The following is a 24,515-nucleotide window of genomic DNA, read 5'->3' on the forward strand; positions in this document are numbered from 1 at the left end:
TGTGTGTGTGTGTGAACATTTGTGTGCGTTTGCGCATGTGGTTGTGGGTGTAATCGTTAAATATTGTCAATAATCAAATTAACACTACTATGTATGTGGGCATATATATATATATATATATATATATATATATATATATATATATATATATATATATATATATATATATATATATATATATATATATATATATATATATATATATATATATATATATATATATATATATAGATATATATATATAGATATATATATATATATAAAGTGTCCTCGAGAAAAATATTGCAAGCAGTTTTCACGATTGTTTATTGCAACATTTCGAGCATTTTTCACTACAACAAGCAACAAGAAAAGCAAATAACATTTGTACAGTATTTTTTACCATTTTTTTATACCGATATAATAAACAAGCAAAATATCGTTCACATGTTTTGACTATCAACAACGAGAGAAAAACTACCAGTATTAGCACCAGCACGCCCACCCCTCCCCGGCTCCCCGCCCCCCATTCCCCCCCTCGCGCGAGCATTTTTCTTGTATTATAGACACTGAAAAAAAATTATGGCATGGATTTTTATCTCCACGTTACAAACCTGTTACGAATGATATTCCTGGAAAACGAAATATCGAGTGAACACTTAAGAGGAAAAATAAAATCTACTCTACATTTTGACATAAAACATCAACCCCTCCACGGCGCGGCGAGCTGCGTCTGGCGGCGGGACAGCCGGTGCCGCCGCTAGTCTGAAGTGTTCTTCCTCGGCGGCCCAGACCCAGGCGGCGGCTTACTGGAGGCCGCGTCAACACTGCTCTGCGGTGGCCGAGCCGCAAAAATCTCGCTGAGCAACCTGGAGGCGCGCCGTCAGCGCCACCCTTCACCCATACCCTCTGGGCAGGTAGTTTGTCTCGCCGCCACGCCGTGCTCCACCTTGCTGCCTGCACCGCCTCACTCTTCAGCCAAAGGATCCGAACTTCCGACGCCTGAGGAATGGCGGCGACTCAGCAGGGCCTGGCGCCGCGAGGCCTCGGTGACAGGCAGCGTGAATGTCACTCAAAGCAGCGAGGCTCTGCTCACAGCGTCACGCCTTATAATGAGGTTATGAACTTTTTAAAATTATATTTTTTTTATTATTTACACACACTCGATCACTCGGGAGTAACTTTCTTATTTACATCATCACTACTGCCGGGAAAGGTTAGCTCACTGCCCAGTCACAACATAAAAAGAACATGTTCTGTGTGTATCACGACGAGGCGGCGGCGTGGGCGAAGTAACGGGCGGCGTCCAGCCTACCCGCCAGCAGCACTGCCACCCCCGCCAGCCACGCCGACCAACACGCCCTCGCGCCCGCCCCGCCCACGGACGCCTGGCCGTTGCTGATGCGCTGTGGGTTGGGCACGTTGTCGACGACCTCTGCCAGCACGAAGAGCGAGAGACTGACGTCGTGGTGGATGCGCGACGAGCGCTGCCGGAACATGGCCGCCACCTCTTGGGCAGGCTTCTCGCAGCGCTCACGCTCCTCCATCTGCATGTAGTGGCTGTAGGAGGCGTTTGTGGCGCCCGTGGTGACCTGCAGATGTCTGATCTGCAGGACCAAGTTGTCCTCGGTGTGCTGCAGCAGCTCCAGCACACAGTCCTCCTGCGGGGAGACAGAGTACAATGTGAGCCCCGACCCCAAGCAAGAGGCCCAGGCACTATGTGTGTGTGTGTGTGTGTGTGTGTGTGTGTGTGTGTGTGTGTGTGTGCCTGCCTCTGTAGTGCAGGTTACATTCTTTTCTCTTTGGGTAACTGTACGAGTGGATAATCAGGTTTGCTTGTAATGCCGTGTGAATCTCATTATTGTGTTTTACTGCCACACAGAACAGAGATACACAAAGATTAAACTCAGGTTGACATTTAATCAGCTTCCATCCTCCTTCATGTAAGATTAAATTGTTTATCTGCGAACAAAAACAAATTTAGCTTCATTGAGGATAAGCATTAAACTTCAACAACTAGCAGATGATATTCACAGCAGGGTAGGCAGTGGCTGAGTGGTGGCGTGCAGGGCCCACATTCACCGCGTGATAGACGACGCGGGCTCGAATCCCCACGCTACCACCTCGGATTTTCCAGTCACCGCCGAGTGGCTTAAAACTACCCACATGCTGTCCTGAAGACCACCCATGAACCCGGACTCTAGAGGAATCCGTCCAAGTGAATCAAGAAGGAATTCCGGGGGGCAGCATGAGCCAAGAGAAGATGGCGCCACTACAAACACTTGCCTGCGCCATGACGGGCTGGGGCAGACTACCATCCAGGCCCTTCAAGCAAGCCTACTGGCGCAATAGGCTTACACGCAAACAAAATTAAAAAAATAAAATAAAATAAAAACTGAGCTCGTGACCTACTAACGCACCAACAGTCAACAGTGAGGGAGAAAACATGTTATGGCATGCTAAACAATTTACCACCAAGCCCTGCATCCTTGAGTTAACCTTCCTGATAAGCTTTTCCTCGCATGGGTAAGGTTAGGCACCCATACATTGACCAACTCCATTCCTGACAGTACCATAGCCCCCCTTTAGCCGGTCTGTCTCTTTTTACTATACCACGTTGGAGGCGACTCAGCATTCACGAGTCACCCTCCCTGATGAACTCTTCCCCGCATGTCCAGTGAGAGCGACCCATGCACCGGCCCTTTCTCCCCCGAGGCACCGTGAGCCCCGCCACGACCAGTTCATCTCCCTTTACTACCACTATTTTTAGCCTCGCACACGGCTCGAAAAAGTACCAGTAACCCTACACGCTCCTGGCTCCCTGCTGCGGCCATCCCACCAACGCCTGAATACGTTGTAGAAATCGAAGTGTATATTGAATACACATAATAGTGATCCTAAGACTTCCATTGGCGCGTCCACAACTCTTTAGACAGCGCCCAATACGTTGATGTTATTGAAGACATAATCGATGGTTTTCAAGGGACGGGAAGCATTGGTCGGTCAGTAAAAGGAAAGCAATGAAGAAGAAGAAACAAATGACAAAGAGAAATATTCAGCAGCCTCGTGAGTTCGTTGGAAATTCGATGTCCTTTTAGAAACGTGACGAATGATGAAAGGAGATTTTTCACGTGAACGCATTTTCAGCCGGTTACTCTTGAAAGGGAAATGTGTAAACCTGCTTTGAAGAGAGAGAGAGAGAGAGAGAGAGAGAGAGAGAGAGAGAGAGAGAGAGAGAGAGAGAGAGAGAGAGAGAGAGAGAGAGAGAGAGAGAGAGAGAGAGAGAGAGAGAGAGAGAGAGAGAGAGAGAGAGAGAGAGAGAGAGAGAGAGAGAGAGAGAGAGAGAGAGAGAGAGAGAGAGAGAGAGAGAGAAAGAGGGTGGGGGAGAGGTAGGAGAGGAGAGCAGAAGGGCAGAAGGGCAGCGGGAAAGAGAAAAGGAAAAAACGAAGAGGAGCAGGAGGAGGAGAAGGAGGAGGAGCAAGAGAAAGAGCAGAGGAAGAGGCGGAGGAAGAAAAAAATGAGCTGTTACGTTATCGACTTGCAAGAGATCAAAGTCAGGGTATATTAATGACTTTCTCTTCAGCGCAGGCGTGAGTGAGAACCTTCGCCTTGGATGTTCATTATGAGAAGGGACGAAAAAATATGCACAGCTCGTCCTCTGTCTTCTCGACGTCCGAAATTTTACACAGGTTTCGTTTTTTTCCTTGAAGCGGAAGAGAACATTGAGTGACAAGGTTAAGGAAAGGTGGAGAGAGAGAGGGAGAGAGAGAGAGAGAGAGAGAGAGAGAGAGAGAGAGAGAGAGAGAGAGAGAGAGAGAGAGAGAGAGAGAAACGTGCCAAATTAGAGCTAATGATTTACCTTCAACAATAAATCATAATAAGTCTTGCTAATGAGAAGGTGAAAGATGCATGTCCGGTAGTTAAGGCGAGGGAGGAACGCAGAAGAAGACTAAAATGACCTCACCTCAACCTCTCAAAAGTAGCGCCTTATGTTATATTTCTTCACCTCAATTGACAGATAATCAACCTCCCCCCCTTTTTCCTTTTCTTTATCACAACCAGTCTAAATTAACACCACCTCAACTCCTCAACCAACCCGTAATTTTTTTTTCCTCGTTCCAACCTGTCCTTATCCACCAACCCTCTTTACCTCCTCTTTCCATTAGGTTTGCAGCGAAATTCTAGTACTCGTGGAGTGTAATAACATAAACAAGGATAGGATGAGCTACGGGAGGATCAGGGGCAACAAAGAGGAAAGGACAGTATCGTAAAGAGCAACTTGTATAGATATGAACGGGAACGGGAAAGAGCAATAAAAGAGAGAAGAGGATCATACAGACGAAGGAAAGAGGGATGGAGAGATAATTGAGGAACAGAAGGGAGTAAAGGAAAGGATATGTTAAAGCTATCACAACTCCACCTCCTTCTTCACTAACCAAAACTCATCCACCACCACCACCACCCCAACCACCTTCTACACCTCTTCCTCCTCCACCTCTAGCTGACGCTCCACAGACTCCCTCCTCTCTGGTGGGGTCATTTCGCGGCGCCCAAAAGCTTCTTCGGCGGCTGCTAACGAGTCTCGCGGTGCCTTTAGTGGGTCGGTGATGAAGATGTAAAATTAATTCTCCTTAAGCGACGAAGATATTAACTCTTTTTGTCTTACTTTCTCTCTCTCTCTCTCTCTCTCTCTCTCTCTCTCTTTCCTCGTAATTTAGGAAGAAGAAAATGATCTTATGGAGAGTGAGTGAGTGAGTGAGTGATGAGCAGGTCTTTTCTTTTTTTCTTTTTTTTTTCTCTCTCCATTAGCGTTATTTTCTTTTATACATATTTTTTTTTTTGTAGTGCGGGGAATTTATTTACGAGCAAGACGCGCTGTTAGTTTTTTTTTTTTAATCCAAGTGTTTTGTTGCATATCAATATTATCATTATTATTATTATTATTATTATTATTATTATTAGTAGTAGTAGTAGTAGTAGTAGTATTAACGGGTGAAAATAATACTTCACTAAGATTAAATAATGATGTATGCAGGTGTGATTTTTCTTTCCTCTATCTAAACGGCTTTGTATATTTCTAGTTATTATTTTTTCTTCTTCTTGAGTTTGAAAAGAATGTTAGGGACAGTAATATACCTGGCAATGTAAAACGAAGGAGATGGGGAATGATGATGGTGATGACGAAGAAGGAAGAATATCAATTAAGAGGAGGAGGAGGAGGCCAGGAGGAAGTAGGAAAAGAAGAAGAAGAGGAGCAGTCTGTAGATGAAGTGTCATGGAGGAGTGATGAGGAAGGAAAGGAAGAAGAAGGAAGAGGAGGAGGAGGCAAAACTAAAGGAAGAAAATGACTGATGATGAGGAACCGAGGGAGAAAAAAAAACGAACTATGAAAAAAAAGAATAAAGGGTTAAGGTTAGGCGGAGAAATGGGTGGAAGGGAGAGTTACCAAGCAGATAAATTAATGTAAAAAGAAAGCATAGATAATAAATACATAGATGATACAAAAAAATAAATAAATGTAACGTAAAAAAGAGAAAAGAAGTAGAAAATTAAAAAAAAAAGCAAATTAGATAATGAACACAAAGACAACAGATAATGAAAAATAAAGAGAATGTGAAATAGAGGAAAGGAGGAAAGAGTGAAGAGGAAAATGGGAGAGAAAGGAGGAAAGAACAGACATAGGTTAAGGAAAGGGTGAGAGGTAAAAAAGAAAACTATGGAAGGGAAATAGGAGAGAGGAAAAGGAAAAGGGAAGAAACTGTAAAAAAGGGAAAGTGGAGACGCAGGCAGAGGAGGAAATGTAGGGCGTTGAGTAGACAGGAGGAGTAGGTGGGGGGAGGTGGAGGGGGGTGTCCTCGAGGGGGGTGGAGGTCTGAAATCGATGGCTTAGAATGCTCTGGCGTATTCTGCACCTCCTTTAATGATCCACCTAATGATCCACCTTCCCTCCACTCCACTCCCCTCTCTCTTCCTTCCCTCCATCCACTCCTCCCTCCTCTCCTCAGTTACAGTCATTCGGATAGTAGAAAACAGCCTGGCTCTCTACCACCAATTCCCTCTCTCTCATTCTCTCTTCCTTTTCTACCTTCCCTCCCTCCCTCCTTCCACTTCCATCTGTTCCTTTCTCCCCTTCACCTCTACCTCTCTCCTTCTCATCCACGGTAACAGTCATTCGTATCGTGGGTAACAGTTGGATTTTCTACTTCTCCTCCTCCCTTCTCTCTCCCTACCTCATCTACCTTCCCTTCCTTTCACCTTCCTCTCCTTTCCCTACCTTTCCTCCATCCACGTTCTCCTTCCCATTTCATCCAGAGTTACAGTCATTCTCATAGTGGGAAATAGTTGACTTCCATTCTTCTCTCATCCCTTCTTTCTTTTCCCCTTCTTCTTCTTCTTCTTCTTCTTTCTGTCATTCCATATCTTCTTTTGTTATTTTCCTCCCTTCCATTTATTTTTCCCGCTCTTGCATCTTTTCCAGTTTTTTTTTTACTTCCGCTTTAACTTTTTAACTTTATCATCTCCATCTGGCCTTCAATCACTCATTAATTCTTCTTTTTTTTCCATTCTCTCTCTCTCATTCATGTCAATGTCTTAGTTTTCTTTTCTTTTTTTTATCTCTTTATTTTTCTCTAATCTATATCTCTCTCTCTCTCTTTCTCTCATTTCTCTCTCTCTCTCTTCTCTATCTTCTTCATTTCTTTCTGATTTCATCTTATTTTTACATATACCGCTCTTTTTCTCTCCCTTCAATCCTTCTTTAATCCTTCAACTCTTCATTTTATTTACTCTCTTTACTCTTCCCTTTCTTTTTTACCTCTCTCTACCTCTCCACTTTCTTTTAACCAGTTCTCCATAATTGATCCTTCACGTTGTTCCTCTTCCTTCAGTAAGCTCAGCAACTCTCTCTCCATTTTCTATCCTAATCTTCCTTATCCCTTACCTCTGTTCATTCTGTATGTCTTCCTCTCTCTGCTATGTACCTATCTCTACACAATTGATCCTACACGTTGTTCCTCTTCCTGCAATAAGCTCAGCAACTCACTCCCACGCACGCTCTATTTATAGTCTCCGGGAAATAGAAACAGCGACGAGTGGAGTGTAGCCGTTCACCCCAGGCTGGAGTGACTCAAGGCTCTGAAAATAGTCCTTGTTATCCCTTTGATGTGAGAAGGAAAGGAAGGGGAGGTCGGACATGACTCTGACTCTCTCCTGTGACTCACCTGGTAACCTGTAATTTGTCTGCCTTCCAGTGGTCACGTAGTCTTACCTTGTACTCTTTTTTTTGTCTTATTTTTTCGATTTTGCTCACTTTGTCTGGGTCTCTCTTACTGTGTGTCTGTCTATCTATCTATGTCTTTGTTTTTAATTGTGTCTGTCTGTCTGATTCTCATTTAGTTACTTCGTTTTTTATCTTTAGTAATTATTTTTATCCTTCGCTTATAACTTCTTCATTTACTTTTTCTTATCTCTTTCTTCATGTCTGTTTATCTGTTTCTTTTTGGTTTATTTTGTCTCCGTCTGTCTGTTTCTTTCTTTTTTATCCTCAGTCATTATTTTTATCCTTTGTTCATAGTTTTCCTTCATTTACTTTCTCTTATCTAAAATATTCTTCCTACTTTTCCGTCCTTCAACACACACGTCTTCTTCTTTTTGTATTTTATCCCGTTTTCTTTCCGCTTTCTTCCCTTCATTATAACTGGGAATCCACTTATACTCACTCGTTTTCCTCTCTCTCCCTTCCTCTCTCTCCCTTCCTCTCTCTCCTCTTCCCTCCCTGTCCCTCTCTCCATCCTGCCCTCTCACCATCCACTCATCCTTCCCTTCCTCTCTCTCTCTCTTTCCTCTCCTCCTTCACGTCACTTTCCTCTCTTATGTTGAAGGATTCCCCATGTGTCATTCTCCTTTTTCCTCCCCCTTCCCTCTACCTCTCTCTCTCGCTCTCCTTCCCACCACCCCTCTCCCTCTCCGTCTCTTCCTACGCCTACCCCTAAAACATGTAATAAAAGTAGCAATGTTATACGAGCAATACATGAAAGAGAATGCAAAATAGAGCTGTGTTAAGGAAATAAAGGAATATGTACTTTTGTGGAGGAGAATGGATATGAGTGTTAGTGAAGAGTTTGTCAGACGAAGAAAAAGATTGAGAGAGAGAAAGAATGCGAAAGGAAGAGTAGGTGGAGGGAGAGGTGTAGAAGAGAGGAAGAAGAAGATGAAAATTAAGTGAAAGAAGTAGTGAAGATGAAACTTAAGTGAAAGAAGAAGTGAAGAAGATGAAAATTAAGTGAAAGATGAAGTGAAGAAGATGAAGATTTAGTAGATGAAGAGGAAGAGAAGAAAAGAAGATGAAGAAGAAAGAGAAGACGGAAAAGAAGTCACATGAGGTAAAAGCGGATGTAAAAAGTAGATAAAAAGGGAAACAGGTAATAAACGAAATGCCTCACGAACGTAATTGGAAAAACACCTGGTGAGGGGAAAAATAATATGAATGTTAATGGAGGTGTAAAGTGAAGAGAGAATTGCCTGGGTGATGAAAGCAAAAGTGAAATTGAAGCAGATAAAAGGGAAGTCAACTGCATACATATTTTTTTTAGAAAGAGAGAACAGAATGGAAGGGAAATGTTAGACGCATTATAAAAGAGAAGAACAAAGGAAACATCAGCTGAAATGAGAACTTGCATTGCGAATTAATGTAAACGAGAAATATCCTCAAAATATCTGTAAAAATAATGGAAGGGGAGTTTATTGGAGGAGTAGGAAGAGGAAGAGGTGGAGAATAAGATGATGAAGAAAGAGGAGGTAGAGAAGAATAAGAGGATGAGGTAAAGGAGATGGACACGAAGAAGAAAGTTACGGGAAAGAGCAGGAAAGAGAGGTAGAGAAAATGGAGAAGAAAGAGGAGATGGAGAAGAAAAATTAGTATGAGATAAAGAAGATGGAGATGAAGAAGATATTTTATGGAAAGAGAACGAAGAGAGAGGTGGAGAAGAAGATGAAGAAAGAAGAGATGGAGAAGAAAAATTAGTATGAGATAAAGAAGATGGGGATGAAGAAGATATTTTATGGAAAGAGAACGAAGAGAGAGTGATGGAGAAGGAAATGAAGAAGAAAGAGGAGATGGAGAAGAGAAAAGTATACGGTGCAGAAAATGAAGATGAAGAAGTAAATTTAAGGAGAGAGTATGTAGAGAGAGGGCGAGGTGGAAAAAATAACAAAAAAAATGAAAAATAGCATAGGAAGGAAGAGAGAGAGGTGGAGAAGAAGCTGAAGAAGAAAGAGGAGATGGAGAAAAAAAGTGAGGTAAAGAAAATGAAGATGAAGAAGAAAATTTAAGGAAGGAGTAGGAAGAGAGAGGGCGAGGTGGAGGAAACAAAAATAAATGAAAACTAGAAGATGAAAAAGAAAGACGTATAAGATGAAGATGAAAACGATAACTCTAGCTCGAAAACAAAAAGAGTGGATCGCGGAGGCAGGAGAGGCAGTAAAAATGACGAGGAAAAATCTCAGAATTAACTTAATCTCTCAGACTTTCAAGGTCGTAGGAGCGTTAAAAGGAAAAAAAGGAAACTACGAACGACCATGACCTTGAAGAAAGAGATAGAAAGAACGTGAAAGATGAGGAGGAGAGGGAAGATTAGAAGGATGGGAGATAGGAAAGTGGGTGTAAGGTAGGGTGAGTTAGAGAGAGAGAGGGAGAGGGAGATAGAAATGGGAGGCAAAAATGGTTGAAATAAGGTAGAGGGAAATAAATGAGGAGATGGGTAGGTATTTGGGGTTGGCTGGAGATGTTTTATGTTCAGTAGGAAAGGGAAGAGGTAGGAAAAGGGTAAAGGGAAGAGGAGAGGATAGGGGAGGTGAAAGAGTTCCAGTGGGCTTGAGAGGAAGAGAGGAAAGAGAAGGAAAAGGGAGAGTAAAGAAATGATGGGAAAGGGGAAATGGAAGGAAGGATGTGAGAGGGAATAAAAGGGAAAGATGTGAGAGAAGGAAAAGGATTGGGAAAGAGGGAGAGAGGGGGAGCGAAAAGAGGGGAGACTATTGTTGGTCTAAGAGGGAGGGAGATGAAAGTATGTAAAAAGAAGAGGGAGGAAGAAAATGGGAAGGAAGAGAAGCAAAATACAAGAGAAAGATGTGAGAAGGAAGAGAACTGGAAGAGAGAGAGAGAGAGAAAGAGAGAGAGAGATGAACTGTGGGTGTGATATATGTGGAAGGGAATGGGAAGAAGAAGAAGAAGAAGAAGAGGAAAGTGGTAAGGAAAAGAAGCAAAATACAAGGGAAAAAAATGAGAAAGAAGAGGATGGAGATGAAGAGGGCGGGAGTGCAAAGAGGGAGGGGATACTGTGGGTCTAAGAGAGGGGGGAAGGGGGGGGGGGCGAGGTGGAGGCAAGTTTGGTAATAAGGTAGTGCCTCTGAGGACCCCCGGAAATTACCTGTCTGACCTAATTAACATCACGTGCACGCTGTCCTAATGAAGAGAAAAGAATGTCGAGTATAATTTTTGTAATCCTCGTTTTTTTTTTTTTCGTTTTCATTTCTTTTATTTTTTTTTTCATATTTCTATTTTGTTTTAACTTGGGTTCCGGATATGAGAAGGTGATGTGTTGCTTTTGTGTTCTGTGTGTTTTGTGTTTATTTTGGTTATTATTTTTTTTCGCTGTGGTAAGGTAGACTGTTTTATTTTTTTTATTTTCATTTTTTTAATTAGTTTTCTCACCTACATGTTTTTTTTTTTTACGTTGTTACCTTTAGCTATGTGGCGGTTCCTTAATAATAGGGAAAATAATTGCAAAGTTTCATCATTAACATCATCACCACCACCACCACCACTATCATAATCACCACCATCCTTACCAACACCGCTCCCACTACTAACATCACCACCACTATATAACCACTCCCAACACCACCACCACCACCTTCATAACCACCACCGCCTTCATCACCACCACCACCTCAGTCACCACCACTATCAACACTACTCCCACCACCACCACTAACACTACCCTCATAACCATCACCATCCATGCCAATGCAGCTCCCACCACCACCACCACCACCACCACCACCACTCTCCCTATCAGCAAGACCAATACTATGAACAGAAAAGTCCCTCTTGCAACGTCTGGAAAGAGCATTTGATCGTTCTTACTTCGGTGCACATCAAGAGGAAAATGAAAGAGGAGAGGAGACGCGGAGAGACGGAGAGAAGACTGACACTAGGAGGAAAGGGAGGAAAAAACGGAGGAGGAGTCGGAGGAGGAGGAGGAGGAGGAGGAGTTTCAGGGAAGAGTAGGAAGAAGGAGAGATGGAGAGGAAGACGAAGAAGAAGAAAGAGAAAATGGAGGAGGATAAAGTATAAGGTGAAGAAGAGGGAAGTGAAGAAGGAAGGAAAGAGAAGAGGGAGAAGTACAAAGGGACGATAAAGAAGAGAGAAAAGATGAAAAAGAAGAGGTATGAGGTGAAGAAGATAAAGATAAAGAGGAGGAAGAGCAAGTGGAGAAGAGAAAATGAAGAAGAAAGAAGAAGATGGAAAAGAAAAAAAAGACGAGGTGAAGATATAAATGAAGAAGACGAAAAGAAGAGAGAAAAAGAGCAGCAAAATAAAGATAAGAAAAGATAAAGAGGATGATGACAATGAGAAAGAAGAGGAATAGATGATGATGAAGAAGAATTAAGATGGAGAAGAAGGAAAAAAAGATCTGCAGACGGAAATAAATACCCGAGGGAGATAGAAAGATAGAGAGATAGAGAGAGCAAGAGAAGGAGAAGAGGACGCGTGCTTGAGGTAAAACTCTTAACACTATATTGGCGGGCGCTATCCACATGATTTCCCAAGACGCTCGTAACCACGCTCCCGACGCCTCGCTCACCCGGGCATAATATTTTCACCTGGGAACTTGTGAGGTTTTGAATGCTCACCTGGAGGAGGGAAACCGCTCACCCAGGGACTTACCTACCGGCGGGGTGTGGGTCTACCTCTTAAAGCAGGTGAGAGGAAAGGAAGAGAGAGGATATAGGGAGTTTAAGCAGGTGAGAGGAAAGGAAGAGAGAGGAGATAGGGAGATGAGGATAAAAAGAGAGAAAGAGATGTCGGTGAAGGGTGAGGAAGGACTAATAGATACCTACGCCGTGTGAAGTGAGAAGAAGAGAGAGGGGGAGAAGAAGAGATAGGGAGTGAGGAGAAAGAGAGAAGAGAGATGGGGTAGACCACGCATTGAGGGACATAGCTACCTGCGCCGTGTTAGGTCTATCTTTTAAAGCAATGTGAGGGGAAGAGAGAGGCTGAGAAGTAGGGTGATGAGGAGAGAAAGTGAAGTTAGTGAGCGCTGAGGTGGTGTCGTGATTTGGGGTTGGTGCGTACGGGAATATGTGTTTGTGATGAGGTTGTGGTGTTGGTGATGGTGGTGGTGAAGGAATCGTGGTAGTGGTGATGTTGTGATGGTATTCTTCTTAATGTCTTGTTTTCTTGGTGTGATGAGATTATTTAGATCATCTTTCCGTCATTATCTTTACTTCAACTCGATTCTCTTTCTCTTCCCCACAAGCACATTCACGCATACACAAAGATAATCCGATATACACGAAAAAGAAAGTAGACCAAAACACAAATCAAGCAACAAAAAAAAGCATCCTTGAAAATCATCACCAAGCAAGAGTAAACGAACGTAACGTCAAGAAATACACAGATCCAAAAAAGCGATAATAAACTAGGAGCATCGTAACTTGGAAACGGAAGAAAGAAAGCCTCAGAACGAAGAAAAGGCAAGAGAGAAACAACGCCGCGTCAAGGAACACTCAGAAACAAAGGAGAGGATGAACTTTTTCTTTTTCGTCTTCTTTTCCACCTCTCCCTCTTCCTGCTTCCCTCTTCACTTCCCTCTTCTTCACCTCATGCTTTCTTTTCTTTTTCGTCTTCTTTTCCACTTATCTCTCTTCCTGCTTCCTTCACTTCCCTCTTCTTCACCTCATGCTTCCTCTTCTCCATCTCTTCCTTGTTCTTCATCTTCACCGTTCCTTCTTCCTACTCTTCCCCTTAAACTCCTCTTCCTCCTCCTTCTGCCCTCCCACTCCTGCTCCTCCTCCTCCTCTCCCTGCTCCTCTTCCTCCTCCTCCTCCTCCTCCTCCTCCTCATAACTTGGAAACGGGAGAATGAAAACCTTAGCACTGAGAGAAGCCAAGAGAGAAACAATACTTCGTCAGGAAATACATAGATGCAAAAGAGAGAATAAACGAGAAACATTAAAAGAGGAAAACGGGAAAAGACCTCAGTACAAAAAAAGGAGGAGAAAAACAATAAACTAACTAAATAAATAAATAAATAAAATAAATAATAAACTAGGGGTGTTAAAATTCGAAAACCGGAGAAGTATGCGAAAAAGAGAGCAAGCGAGAAAAAAAATCAGAAGTAGAAAACCGAGGAAGAAACAAATGCAAAAAAAAAAAAAAATAAGCGAGAAGAATAAAAAGACAAGAACTGGGGAAGAAGTAGATGATAAAGGGAGAACAAGCAAGAAGGATTGAAAGTGGAAGACAGGGGAAGATGTAAATACAAAAAAAAAGCAATAAGCAAGAAGGAATAAAGTAAAAAAAAATGGAAGAGAAATAAATACAAAAGACTGAACACACGAGAATAATTAAAACTGGGACACAGGCGAGAAGAGACGATCAAAACAGTACAGCACAAAATTATAATAAGAATCAACACAAGGACTACACAGTGCGAGCCAGTACAAAGCCTTCTCCCACGCCTACTACTGGAAAGCGACTGCAATGAAGATCTCGGTACCTACCCCCAAATCCGCGGCGATGGAGCGGAAGAGAAGCTGCAGGTGGCCCAGGGCTTCCACGGCGCCTCCCCCTGTCACGTTCCTCAGCAGCGCCTCCTCCGTCTTGCTAAACCCCAGCAGCAGGAACAGGCCCGTCGGCAGCTCGAACTCCTCTGCGAAAACACGCCAACACCCGACCGTTATGGATTTTCACTCGAGGGGGATTTCGGGCTATTGTTGAAGTCCTCCCTGTCGTAGGCTCTTTTTCTGTATCACCGTTTTCTCTTACACAGGAAATTGGCACTATATATTTTTTTTTTCCTTTCTGAATTCCGTTTTTTTGTGTGTGTTGATTTTTTTTAATGCTATATGTTTGGTTCTGTACACGTGGATTAGTTTTATGAGGTACAGTTTGCAATATACGTGGAAATATGCAAAAAAACACATGATTATTAATAGTTTTGAGGCTACGAGAGAGAGAGAGAGAGAGAGAGAGAGAGAGAGAGAGAGAGAGAGAGAGAGAGAGAATAAAGCTACCTCAGATCGCTGCCGCTCGGATAACCTAACAAGAGGGGTGACAATTATATTCACGCATCAATACACGCCTTTGAATAGCGCCTTTTGCCCCACTCTATTCTTTCTTCTTTTCACAATGCTCTTCCCTCAGCCCTCCCTCCATTCCCCTCCTCCCTACCCTTCACACTCTAATCTCCTCCTCCTCTCTTCTCCATTCCATTCTTGCTTCATCTATAAAACATCTCACCTATACTTCATCCTTTTAAGTTTTACCCATCCTGTCTTCCTTCCCTTTTCTAATTTCTCGACGTTTTTCATTCTCCTTCCTCCCCCTCAAACTTCCTTCTTAATCTCTCCCTTCCCTTCTTCCTTAATCTATAAAATATTTCACTTTCGTTTACTCCTTCTCTAAATTAAATCTATCCTCTCCTTCCTTCTCGCTTCTTCCTTCTCTTTTCTAATTTGTCTACGTTTTTCATTCTCCTTCCTTCCCCCTCAAACTTCCTTCTTAATCTCTCCCTTCCCTTCTTCCTTAATCTATAAATTTTCACTTTCATTTACTCCTTCCTCAAATCAATCCATCCTCTCCTTCCTATTCGCTTTTGGTTTCTCTCTCATTTTTCTTTCATTCTCCTACCTTCTTCTTCATTCAAACAATATATATTCTTTTCTCCATACTGTTTGCTTGTCTTCCTTTAATTTCCTTTTCTATATTCACCTCTCTCCCTACAGCATCCATATTTCTTTCGTTCTCTTCTCTGCTTTATCTTCCTCTTTCTCTCTTTCCTATTCACTCTCCTGCTATCCGTTGTCTTTCTCTCAAACCCAAATTCATCTTCCCTTTCACTTCACTTCTTTAACCTTTCTCGCTTTTATTTGAACTTCCCCTTCCTCAGTCATTCCCTCCTTCCTTGTGTTCTAAAATAAATCACTTTCTCTATTATTTATCCTCCCTCTTCCTCGAACATTCCCTGTCTTCCCAAATCAAACATTATTTTTTTCCATCTCCTTCCTCAGTCATTCCCTCCTTCCTTCTCTTCTCAAACCAATCACAGATACTCTCATAACCTTCCCCTTTCCATCTTTTACTTTCCTCTACCTCACAAGACCTTTTTCCATCCCTTTGAGACACTGCAACAGCTTCTTTCTCGTCCCTACTCCGTCCCTTGTTTCCCGGAGCGTATTTTTGCTGTTCCTCACCTTCTTTTGGCCTTTGACACACGAAGTCGCCCGAGTAACAGACACACTCGCCCCTCTTGGCTTGGTAGGCGGGAGCGTTGTGGTTGTACACGGCGTAGCTCGTCTCACATGGGCGGTTCTCGAGACACTCCAATACCTAGCAAGCCGATCAGAGCAGGTGTGCCGGAAAGAGAGGGAGAGGGAGGTAGATTCAGAGCGTTTGTTTGATACGTGTTTTTTTGTTTTGTGGTCTGGGTTTGTGTGTGTGTGTGTGTGTGTGTGTGTGTGTGTGTGTGTGTGTGTGTGTGTGTGTGTGTGTGTTTTGAAGTGAGTTTAGGCTAGTTTTTCGGCTATTTCATTTTTTGGTGTATGTTTTCTAGTGAGTTTTGATTGGCTTGAGGTGTGTGTGTGTGTGTGTGTGTGTGTGTGGTTTTGTTTTGTGTGTGTGTGTGTGTGTGTGTGTGTGTGTGTGTGTGTGTGTGTGTGGGTGGGTGCTGGTGTGTGTGTGTGTTTGAAAGTTTGTCAATGATTAATGAATATAAATAGGTTTATGTAGTTTTCTAATTACAACTGTCGAAAAAAATGAAATAAAAAAAACATACCGCAGGATCACAAATAATATAATGATCGAGACATTATAGTAAAAGAAAACAGAGAGCAGCACAGAGAGAGATAATCCGAGGTGACAGACGTAGATAAAATAAAAAGAATAATAAAGTCAAGAGAAAAGAAGAGAACTAGATAGATATAATGGACACGATGAGACATAATTAAGACTGACCTTGCATTTCGTTCTCTCGTGCAGCTCGCAAAAGCACAACTCGGAACAGTCTTGGTCGCCCTCTTTATAAAGCTGAAAATTAGAGAGAGAATGCGAAGGAAGATGAATACACGGGGGTTATTATTTTCTCTCTCTCTCTCTCTCTCTCTCTCACACACACACACACACACACACACACACACACACGCACACGCACACACACACACACACACACACACACACACACACACACTGCCAGGACTTGAGCTCAATAACTTTCACCTCTCAATTACCGAGCAAAGTGGCGACACACACACACACACACACACACACACACACACACACACACACACACACACACACACACACACACTCACCCGCATGCTGCCTCCCTCTTCGATGATGTGTGATCGAGTGTCCCAAGGTCGCCTCACCTCGCAATACCCTGAAACACAAGAGAGAACAGCACACAACCTTAGTAACACACCTCCGTCAACACTACTGTACCAACAACACACGATATCAATCAGTATTACATTTTTAAAAGCACCAACTATCAACAACAATCATAATATCGAAACACAATCTGATTTTTTTTCTCCTATTTGCCCATTTGAATATACAAGTTATCGTGTTTTTTTCTACATATTAATAACAATAAGCGACTAATGTAACACAAGCTCTCTGAATAGTTTGGTCCATTCCATTAGCTCTCCCTTTCCTTTCCTTTATCTTACCTCTCTACTCTCCTCCCTCTTCTACTTTCCTTGCCTTCTGCTCCTGTTATTCGTACCCCATTCTACCTTCCCTCTTCTGTTTCTACCTCTCTGCAATCCTCCCTAGTCTTCCCACATTCCTCCTCCTCCCCTCTGTTCCCTCTATCCCGCTCCCTAATCCACGTAACGCCCCTCTAATCTCTCTCTCCCCACCCTCTCGTTCAGCAACCCAACCTTCCCCTCTCATCCTCTTCACTTTCCCCCCTCTCGCTCTCCCTCCTCATCCCTCTCCCTTTATCTACAATCCAACTCTTCCTCTGGCTCCCCTTAACCAACCTCTCTCCCCTTTCTCTGGTCATTCCCCCTTTTCTATTCTTCAGGGTCTTTTCTCCCCTCACCTCCCCATTCTAAACCAACCTCACTTCCCTTTACATCTCCCCTCCCTTTGGTCGTTTCTCCCTTCCTATTCTTCAGTCTCTTTTCTCTCCCCTCAGCTCCCCCCGCGTCCTGCCTCCCTTCCGAAGAGACCCCAAGCCTCTCCTCCCCCGAAACATTATCAGGTCTATTTTTGCACCCTTCTAAATTACCGGAACCAGATTAATTTTCAGCGAGGCATTAATTACGGAAGAAAATAGTGCACCGTCACCCCAGCGAGAAAGTTTACGTCTTCTGCTGGACTCTCTAACTTCCTCTGCTTCTCGCTCTCTCTCTCTCACTCTCTCTCGTTCTCTCTCTCCTCTGATGATCCCTTCTACTTTCCTTCCCAAAACTAAACCGCATTCATTCCCTCTTTCCACCTCCTCTTCTCCCTTCTCTCTCTGTTTATCCCTCTTCTCATCCCTCAAACATGCTCTATAAACCCCTTAAAAGACACTATCCTCCTGCAGAAGTGGTAGTAGGAACAAAGAAGAAAGGGGAGGGCAAGAAAGTAAAGGGTAGAGGAAAGAAGAAAATGCAGGTAGGGAAAGTTATAGAAGGAAAGAGTAGAAGAAAGAAAAGATAAGACAGTATAGGAAGGAGAAAAAGGTGTAAGTATAAGGAGATATCGATAGAAGAAACTATAGAAAAGAAAGTACTTGAGAGAGGAACAGGCGTATAGGGTGTTTTTAGTATGCTCAGAAATAATTTTATGGAGTTGAATCGTCTTGGGTGTAAGCTTTACTTCCTTCTGTCATATCAAGGCAAAACACGTGACACTGGGAAGATTTTTCTCGCTCGTTTTATTTATTTCTATCTCTCTCCCACGTTTTCCGGATGCTTTGCCTCAGGCTCTTTATTTGTTGGAAAAGTATTTAAGCGGATCAACCAATAACGCGAGCCGGGATGAAAAAGAGAGAGAGCTAGCTGCAGAGAGAAAGAAAGATTAAAACCAGCATCAAGAACCATTCCGTCGCCCAGTGCTCTTCGGCGTGTGTCTCGTATAAGCTCTCCGTTTCTTTAACAATCCCATCAGGTGAGAATCGGCCTGATGAGGATGGTAATGACGTGAACTTGGACAATTATCATGAAGCTTCTCTCTTCTCATCGTTAATGCCATTAGGACCAACAGTTACGACTCCGAGTCCTCCTTTCCGTCTCGCTGCTCCAACTCCCCGTCTTCAGGGAAATTACTTTAGGCAAGATTTCCGCCCCAAGTTTGCCTGAAGGAGCTACCCGCCGCCCCTTGCCACAGATTCTTAACTTTGCACCTCGCTTCACCTCGCCTCACCTCGCTCCGCCTCTCCCCGCCTCGGAACCTTCAATATCTCGTGCTGGTCGTCTCTTGCTATTGGTGCCTTTGTAGTTTGGGGTCTGGAAGTGTTTGATGTATTGGGAATGTATGATATTTTTTGATTTGCAGTGTTCTGGTTATTTATTTCGTGGTTTTAGTGTCTTGGTATTGCTTGGATTCTTTGTAATTTGGGGTCTGAAGCTTTCTGATGTATGTTTAATGCCGGTTTGGTGTTTGGAAAGTGCATGTTTTTTCTTATGATCGGTTTTGTTTTGATTATTCCTGATTTTGGTTTTCTGCATATTTTTCAAGGATTTGTGACCTGCTATGATATCCTCCGCAGGTAGTATTGAAATCTGTTTTTGCTGCAGGAAACCAATATTTTCGTTTTTTTTTCGTTTACGTTTATGGGTGTGTAAGCATTGATGGTGGATTGGAGGTAGTATAGATATAAGTTGTGGTGAACCTGATAATGGTAATAATGTTGATGACCAGCAGAAGCAGTGGTGGGAGGAACTGTTACATTATCTTTGCGTATAGTTGTGGTGGTGATGGTGCCGGTGTTGGAGGTGGTGATAGCGGTGATAATGACAGGGGTGGTGATTGGTGGGGCTGTTATACTTACTCTCCGGCAGCGTTGTCGTGGGTATGGTGGTGGTGGTGGGCGAGGTGGTGGTAGTGGTGGTGGTGGTGGTGGTTGTGGTGGTGGAGGTGGTGGTGGTGGTGGAGGTGGTGGGGGCGGCGGGGGCGGCGTGCGGGGGCGTGTGGCCGCGCGGGGAGGAGCTGGCCACTTTTCTCGCCTGCAACCGCGTCCCGTCGTTTGCCTCCACGTTTGCGTCGTTCTGGTCATCTGAAGGGTCGTAGCGAATGTCGTCGTCGTCGTCGGTGTGGTCGTCGTGGTTGTCGTGGTCGTCGTCTCGTCCCCCTCCACGACCCCCGGCGAGTTTGGCGTTCTTTTCTACTAAGACAAAAACATTGATAACCTGATAGTCTGAGTAGGCACAAAAGTTATATTTACATTGTTTGACACTTATTTTTTTGTCCTCATAGCCAATAGATCTAATACTGACGTCTGTGCATTTAAATATATATAAAAAAAAGCTTGAGTATATTAGTTCGACTTCTTAACTTACAGGTCTAAGTTTAAATTGGGTAAAAAAAGTTTGGTATTGAATTCATGAACAGTTTTTCGTTTTCGTATTTAATAGATCTAGGTTTAAAAGGTCATGTTTATATGCAACATCATATATATAGAATTGTTTAACACTAAGAGATCATATATTTAAATGTGCAGTGACTTTTACATTAAGCTAAAATACATTTTTTCTCGTCATAGTGATTAGAGTTTGTCTTTTTCGGAGGGTGGGGCTTTGGCGATGCTGATGGTGGCGGTGAGCATGATGATGGTGGCGTTGGTGGTGATGATGATAATGATAAGGGTTGTTGCGGTCATTAGGGAAAGGGAATTACTAATCGTGTGTACCTATGTGACGCGGGCCTCTCTGTGACTTGCGTTATCCCTAAGTCGCATCCTAGGGCACTTCCATGACAGAGGCACTCAATTTTACCAAGAGCTCTCCTGTTTTTCCGTTCCCCTGTCCCTCCCACCCTCCTCCTTGCCTTCCCTTTCTTACCTTTGATGCTGTTCTTCTCCGCCTCGTCCTCCTCCATGAAGACAGGCGCCAGAATGTCCACCTGGAAGCCCAGCCGCTTGAGGTGGTAGGTGAGCTGTGCCTCGACTGTGGGGGAGCGGCGGGTGAGTCACAGTCACACTTTTCCCTCCTGCCTCGACAACTTCCACAAAAAATATGTATCAAAGAGGAATGCAAGGACGTGCCTCGCTTTCCCAAATATTTGCCTCCAACTTGACTTGAAAATCTGATCGAATGCATAAAATATTTCCTAAGGAATATATATATATATATATATATATATATATATATATATATATATATATATATATATATATATATATATATATATATATATATATATATATATATATATATATATATATATATATATATATATATATATATATATATATATATATATATATATATATATATATATATATATATATATATATATATATATATTCCGAAATGGAAAAGAGCAGAACATTGAGGGACAAGACAAAGCTTTTAGGAAGTTAGCAGAGCCCGAGGCAAAGTTAGAGCTGAGGTTCCCGCCGCGGCCTGATGCCTCACGACCAATGGAAGCATTTTCATATTGCTTGATGTCGCCGAGCCTCGCCTCCACGCCCACACTCGCCCTCCTGTTGACATCTCTCTCGTCAGGGCAACCAACCGTTTCTTCTCTCATTCCCACGCTGCTGTTGTTGTTTTCTTTTCTCTTAATATTACTGATATGCGTAGTGTGATGCAAGAAAAGTGAAACACATTATAATGTGCTTGTTTTCATGTTAAGATAAATGCAGCAGCTGTGGACAGGTCAAAGTAATTCAATGAGGGACAGCATTATTCGATGCCTTTCCTAATTTTATTTAATACTGACTAGAATGTAATTGACCTTTGCCGATAAATCAGTGATAAATGATAGTCTGTGTATGTACTTTGTGAATAAGTAAATATAAGTGGCAGCTTCCTGGATATGCAGTATTGAAAACCATGAACTTATGAGGCTGCATCCTCGCCACCACTGTACCCGCCCGCCGGGTGATCAAGAACAGAGATTCTCAAAGGCCAGATTAGCAACAGGCGAGTTGGCGGGAAGCTCAGCTGTATCTTCCACCCCAGAGACTCTTTTCTGCCCGGACTGGCGGCAGGTGGAAGCAGGTGTGCGTGTACTGACCTACACAGGGGTTGCCCCAGATGAGCCGCTTCCAGGCCAGGCACTGGTTGATGTCTTGGAAGGCGATGCCCTTACACACACAGTTGGTGTGCAGGTCCGTGCCCAGCAGCCCCAGCATGGCCTTGGTGCACTCCCGGTGGTGCCCCGCGCAGCGACCCGTCACGGTGTCCGCCGCGCACGACAGCTCGTAGTGCTCCAGCCGATACCTGCGGGAGGCGGCGGAGGCATCGGTGAGAAGTGGCGTTTGTGGCTAATACTTGCTGGGAGAAAAGGCTCCGAGTAATGAGAGGAGCTGGAGGCATGCTGTGGCGGGATATAGGACCAACATTCCTATAGCAGCAAAAATGAAATGAATATCTTTGTTCAGGAGAAAAATAATACCAGTTTCAAGGCAGATGTAAACAGATGAATTACAAAGCAAGTTAAGAAGTAAAAATTATAAAATGCCATGAAAATAAGTAATACCCGACCGAGTACATGAATTACGAAACTTATTTTTTTATAATACCGACAGGAGAATCTAGCATATGCAAAACATCAATAGCAGACTTGGAAGAGACGTAGCACGAAGCAAGCAGAAAAAAAACTCTACAAATAAAAATAGAGGCGCCTCGTGAGTCTTGGATGTTCGCCACACAGACCGAACACTTCAGGGATGCACACACTTCAAAGGGAGATGAAAATAAGAAAACCGCTTACTTATAAACATTGAAACATGAAATATGGATCAAGGGAAAACGAGCAGGGCAACACACACACACACACACACACACACACACACACACACACACACACACACACACACACACACACACACACACACACACACACACACACACGTTCACGCACACCACACCCAGTCGCCCCCATTGAGAATCGAGCAAGCAAAAGGAAGAGTTTTATTTTATCTGAACTGGAAGAGAAGGAGAAGAAGGAGGAGAAGGAGGAAGAGGAGGAGTAAGAAAACTATAAAAAAAATGACGGTAACGAGTACGGTGCAACGATTGAGAAGTAAAGAAAGATAAAAAAATAAAGTAAAGGAAAAACAAGAAGGAGAGGAGGAAGACAATTAAGAGAAAGGAGAAGAGTAGCTTAAGTACGAGAAGGAGCAAAAAGAGGAGGAGTAAGAACAGTAACGAGGAGGGGAAAGATATTAAAGAGCTACTCGGAGAATGGAGAGCAAGTGGAGCAGTAAGAATTAGGAAAGGGAGGAAGGAGGGCAGAGAAGCCAAAAAATATATGATGAGGGAAGAAGAGGGGACGGGAAATGATAGGAGTGTTTAAAGAGAACAGCACAGCATTCCCCTACACAGCTTAAAGAAGAGATGAAGAGGAACTTAAAAATAAATACGGAAGCATTAATTAGAGAGAGGAATAAGATGAGGGTTGCAAAAGAGAAGAGGGGCAATAATTGGGATGTTGAGAGAGAAGATGCAGCATCGCTCTACGTTAGGTAAAGAGAAAACTTGAAAAAACAATCGCATCTAGCAATTTAAGAGAGTGAAAAAAGAGGATGACAGGAAAAGAGGAAGAGGAAACTGATAATGGTGGAGAGAAGAGAAGAATGAAAATAATTGGGATGCTGAGAGAGAAGATGCAGCATCCCTCTACGTTAGGTAAAGAGAAAAGCTTAGAAAAAAAAAAACTACCAATTTAGGAGTTAGAAAAAGATGTTGAAATGAAAAGACAAAAAGGAAACTGATGGTGATGGAAAGAAGAGATTAGAAGGGAAGAGGGAAAATGTTAGGGATGTTAAGATGTTAGAAGATGCAGAAGATGTTGAAATGAGAAGAGGAAAAGGAAACTGATGGTGGTGGAAAAAAGAGATGAGAAGGGAAGAGGGAAACTAATAGAGATGTTAAGATGTTAGAAGATGCAGTATCCCTCTACGCTAGGTAAAGAGGAAAACTTAAAAATAAATATCGCAACCACCAATTTAGGAGAGTTAAAAAAAGATGATGAAAGGAGAAGAGGAGAAAGAAACTGATAGCGGTGGGAGGAGGATAAACGCAAAATCCCTTGACGCTATTTATAAAAGATGAAGAGGAAAACTTGAAGCAAATTGCAAAACTACGAATTTAAGGGAGAAAAATATCGTTAAAGGAGAAGAGAAGAGAAACAAATTAGAGATGTAAATATGAGAAGCTAGAGAAAAAGAAGAAAAGACGAAAGGGTAAAGAGGAAAAAGGATAACTTATAATAAACTCCAAAACTACGAATTTAAGGGAAAAATTATCGTTAAAGGAGAAGAGAACAGGAAAAATAAGAGTAGTGTAGAGATGAGAAGCAAGAGAAAAAAAGAAAAGAGGAAAAGGGAAAGAGGAAAGAGGATAACTTTTTTGGGTAGGCGGTGGCTGAACAGATAGCAAGACGGCCCCTCGTTCAGGAGGACGCGAGTTCAATCCCCGACCGGTGCCACCAAGCTGGGATTTTTTTCAGCCGCCGCCGAGTGGCTTAAAATTATCCACATGCTGTTCAGAAGACCACCTATCAACCCGTACTCTAGATTCTAGGATTAAAGATGAGCTCCGGGAGGGCAGCAAGAGCCAATGCAAGATGGCGCCACTATGAACACTCGCCTGCGCCAGAACGGGCTGGGCCGACCATCAGGACCCACCGGCAAGAAGCCTTGGGCCGACCATCAGGATCCACCGGGAAAAAGCCTACCGGCGCAATAGGCTAAGACGTAAACAAATAAAAATGAATTCCAAAACTACGAATTCGAGAGAAAAAAAAATACTTAAAGGAGAAGAGAAAAGGAAAAATATGAGAGTGTAGAGATGAGAAGCAAGAGAAAAAGAAGAAAAGAGGAAAAGGGAAAGAGGAAAGAGGAAAACTTATAACCAATTGTACAACTACGAATTTGAGAGAGAAAAAAAAATATAGTTAAAGGAGAAGAGAAGAGGGAAAATAAGAGAGGTGTACAGAAGAGAAGCAAGAGAAAAAGAGGACAAGAGGAAAAAGGGAAAGGTGGATAACTTAAGGAAAATAATGAACCACTATTTAGAGAGACAAAAAAGTGCACTGTTCGGAATGCCGCGGGAACCTATACTCCAGGCAGCTTCCAAAACTGTCGGCGC

The 24,515-nt window shown here is 43.0% G+C and overlaps 1 protein-coding gene across 4 annotated transcripts in view; it reads right to left on the reverse strand.

Annotated features, from left to right (window-relative positions):
* Nucleotides 1-266: 266 nt before the first annotated feature.
* The window catches only part of LOC126983972 (uncharacterized), a 54,494-nt gene continuing 30,245 nt past the window's right edge, over nucleotides 267-24,515 (reverse strand). For 3 of the 4 annotated variants that reach the window (XM_050837251.1, XM_050837248.1, XM_050837250.1), the window contains 8 exons: nucleotides 21,436-21,641; nucleotides 20,256-20,360; nucleotides 19,247-19,579; nucleotides 16,572-16,639; nucleotides 16,216-16,287; nucleotides 15,456-15,591; nucleotides 13,764-13,912; nucleotides 267-1,640 (listed from right to left, as the gene is read on the reverse strand). In XM_050837251.1, the coding sequence (XP_050693208.1) occupies nucleotides 1,245-1,640; nucleotides 13,764-13,912; nucleotides 15,456-15,591; nucleotides 16,216-16,287; nucleotides 16,572-16,639; nucleotides 19,247-19,579; nucleotides 20,256-20,360; nucleotides 21,436-21,641 (1,465 nt within the window). In that variant the 3' untranslated portion in view covers nucleotides 267-1,244. Of the gene's footprint in view, nucleotides 1,641-13,338; nucleotides 13,913-15,455; nucleotides 15,592-16,215; nucleotides 16,288-16,571; nucleotides 16,640-19,246; nucleotides 19,580-20,255; nucleotides 20,361-21,435; nucleotides 21,642-24,515 lie in introns of those variants that run through there. The other variant, XM_050837252.1, reaches the window with a different exon arrangement.

This window comes from Eriocheir sinensis, chromosome 55 (genome assembly GCF_024679095.1).
Source record: "Eriocheir sinensis breed Jianghai 21 chromosome 55, ASM2467909v1, whole genome shotgun sequence".
NCBI lineage: Eukaryota > Metazoa > Arthropoda > Malacostraca > Decapoda > Varunidae > Eriocheir > Eriocheir sinensis.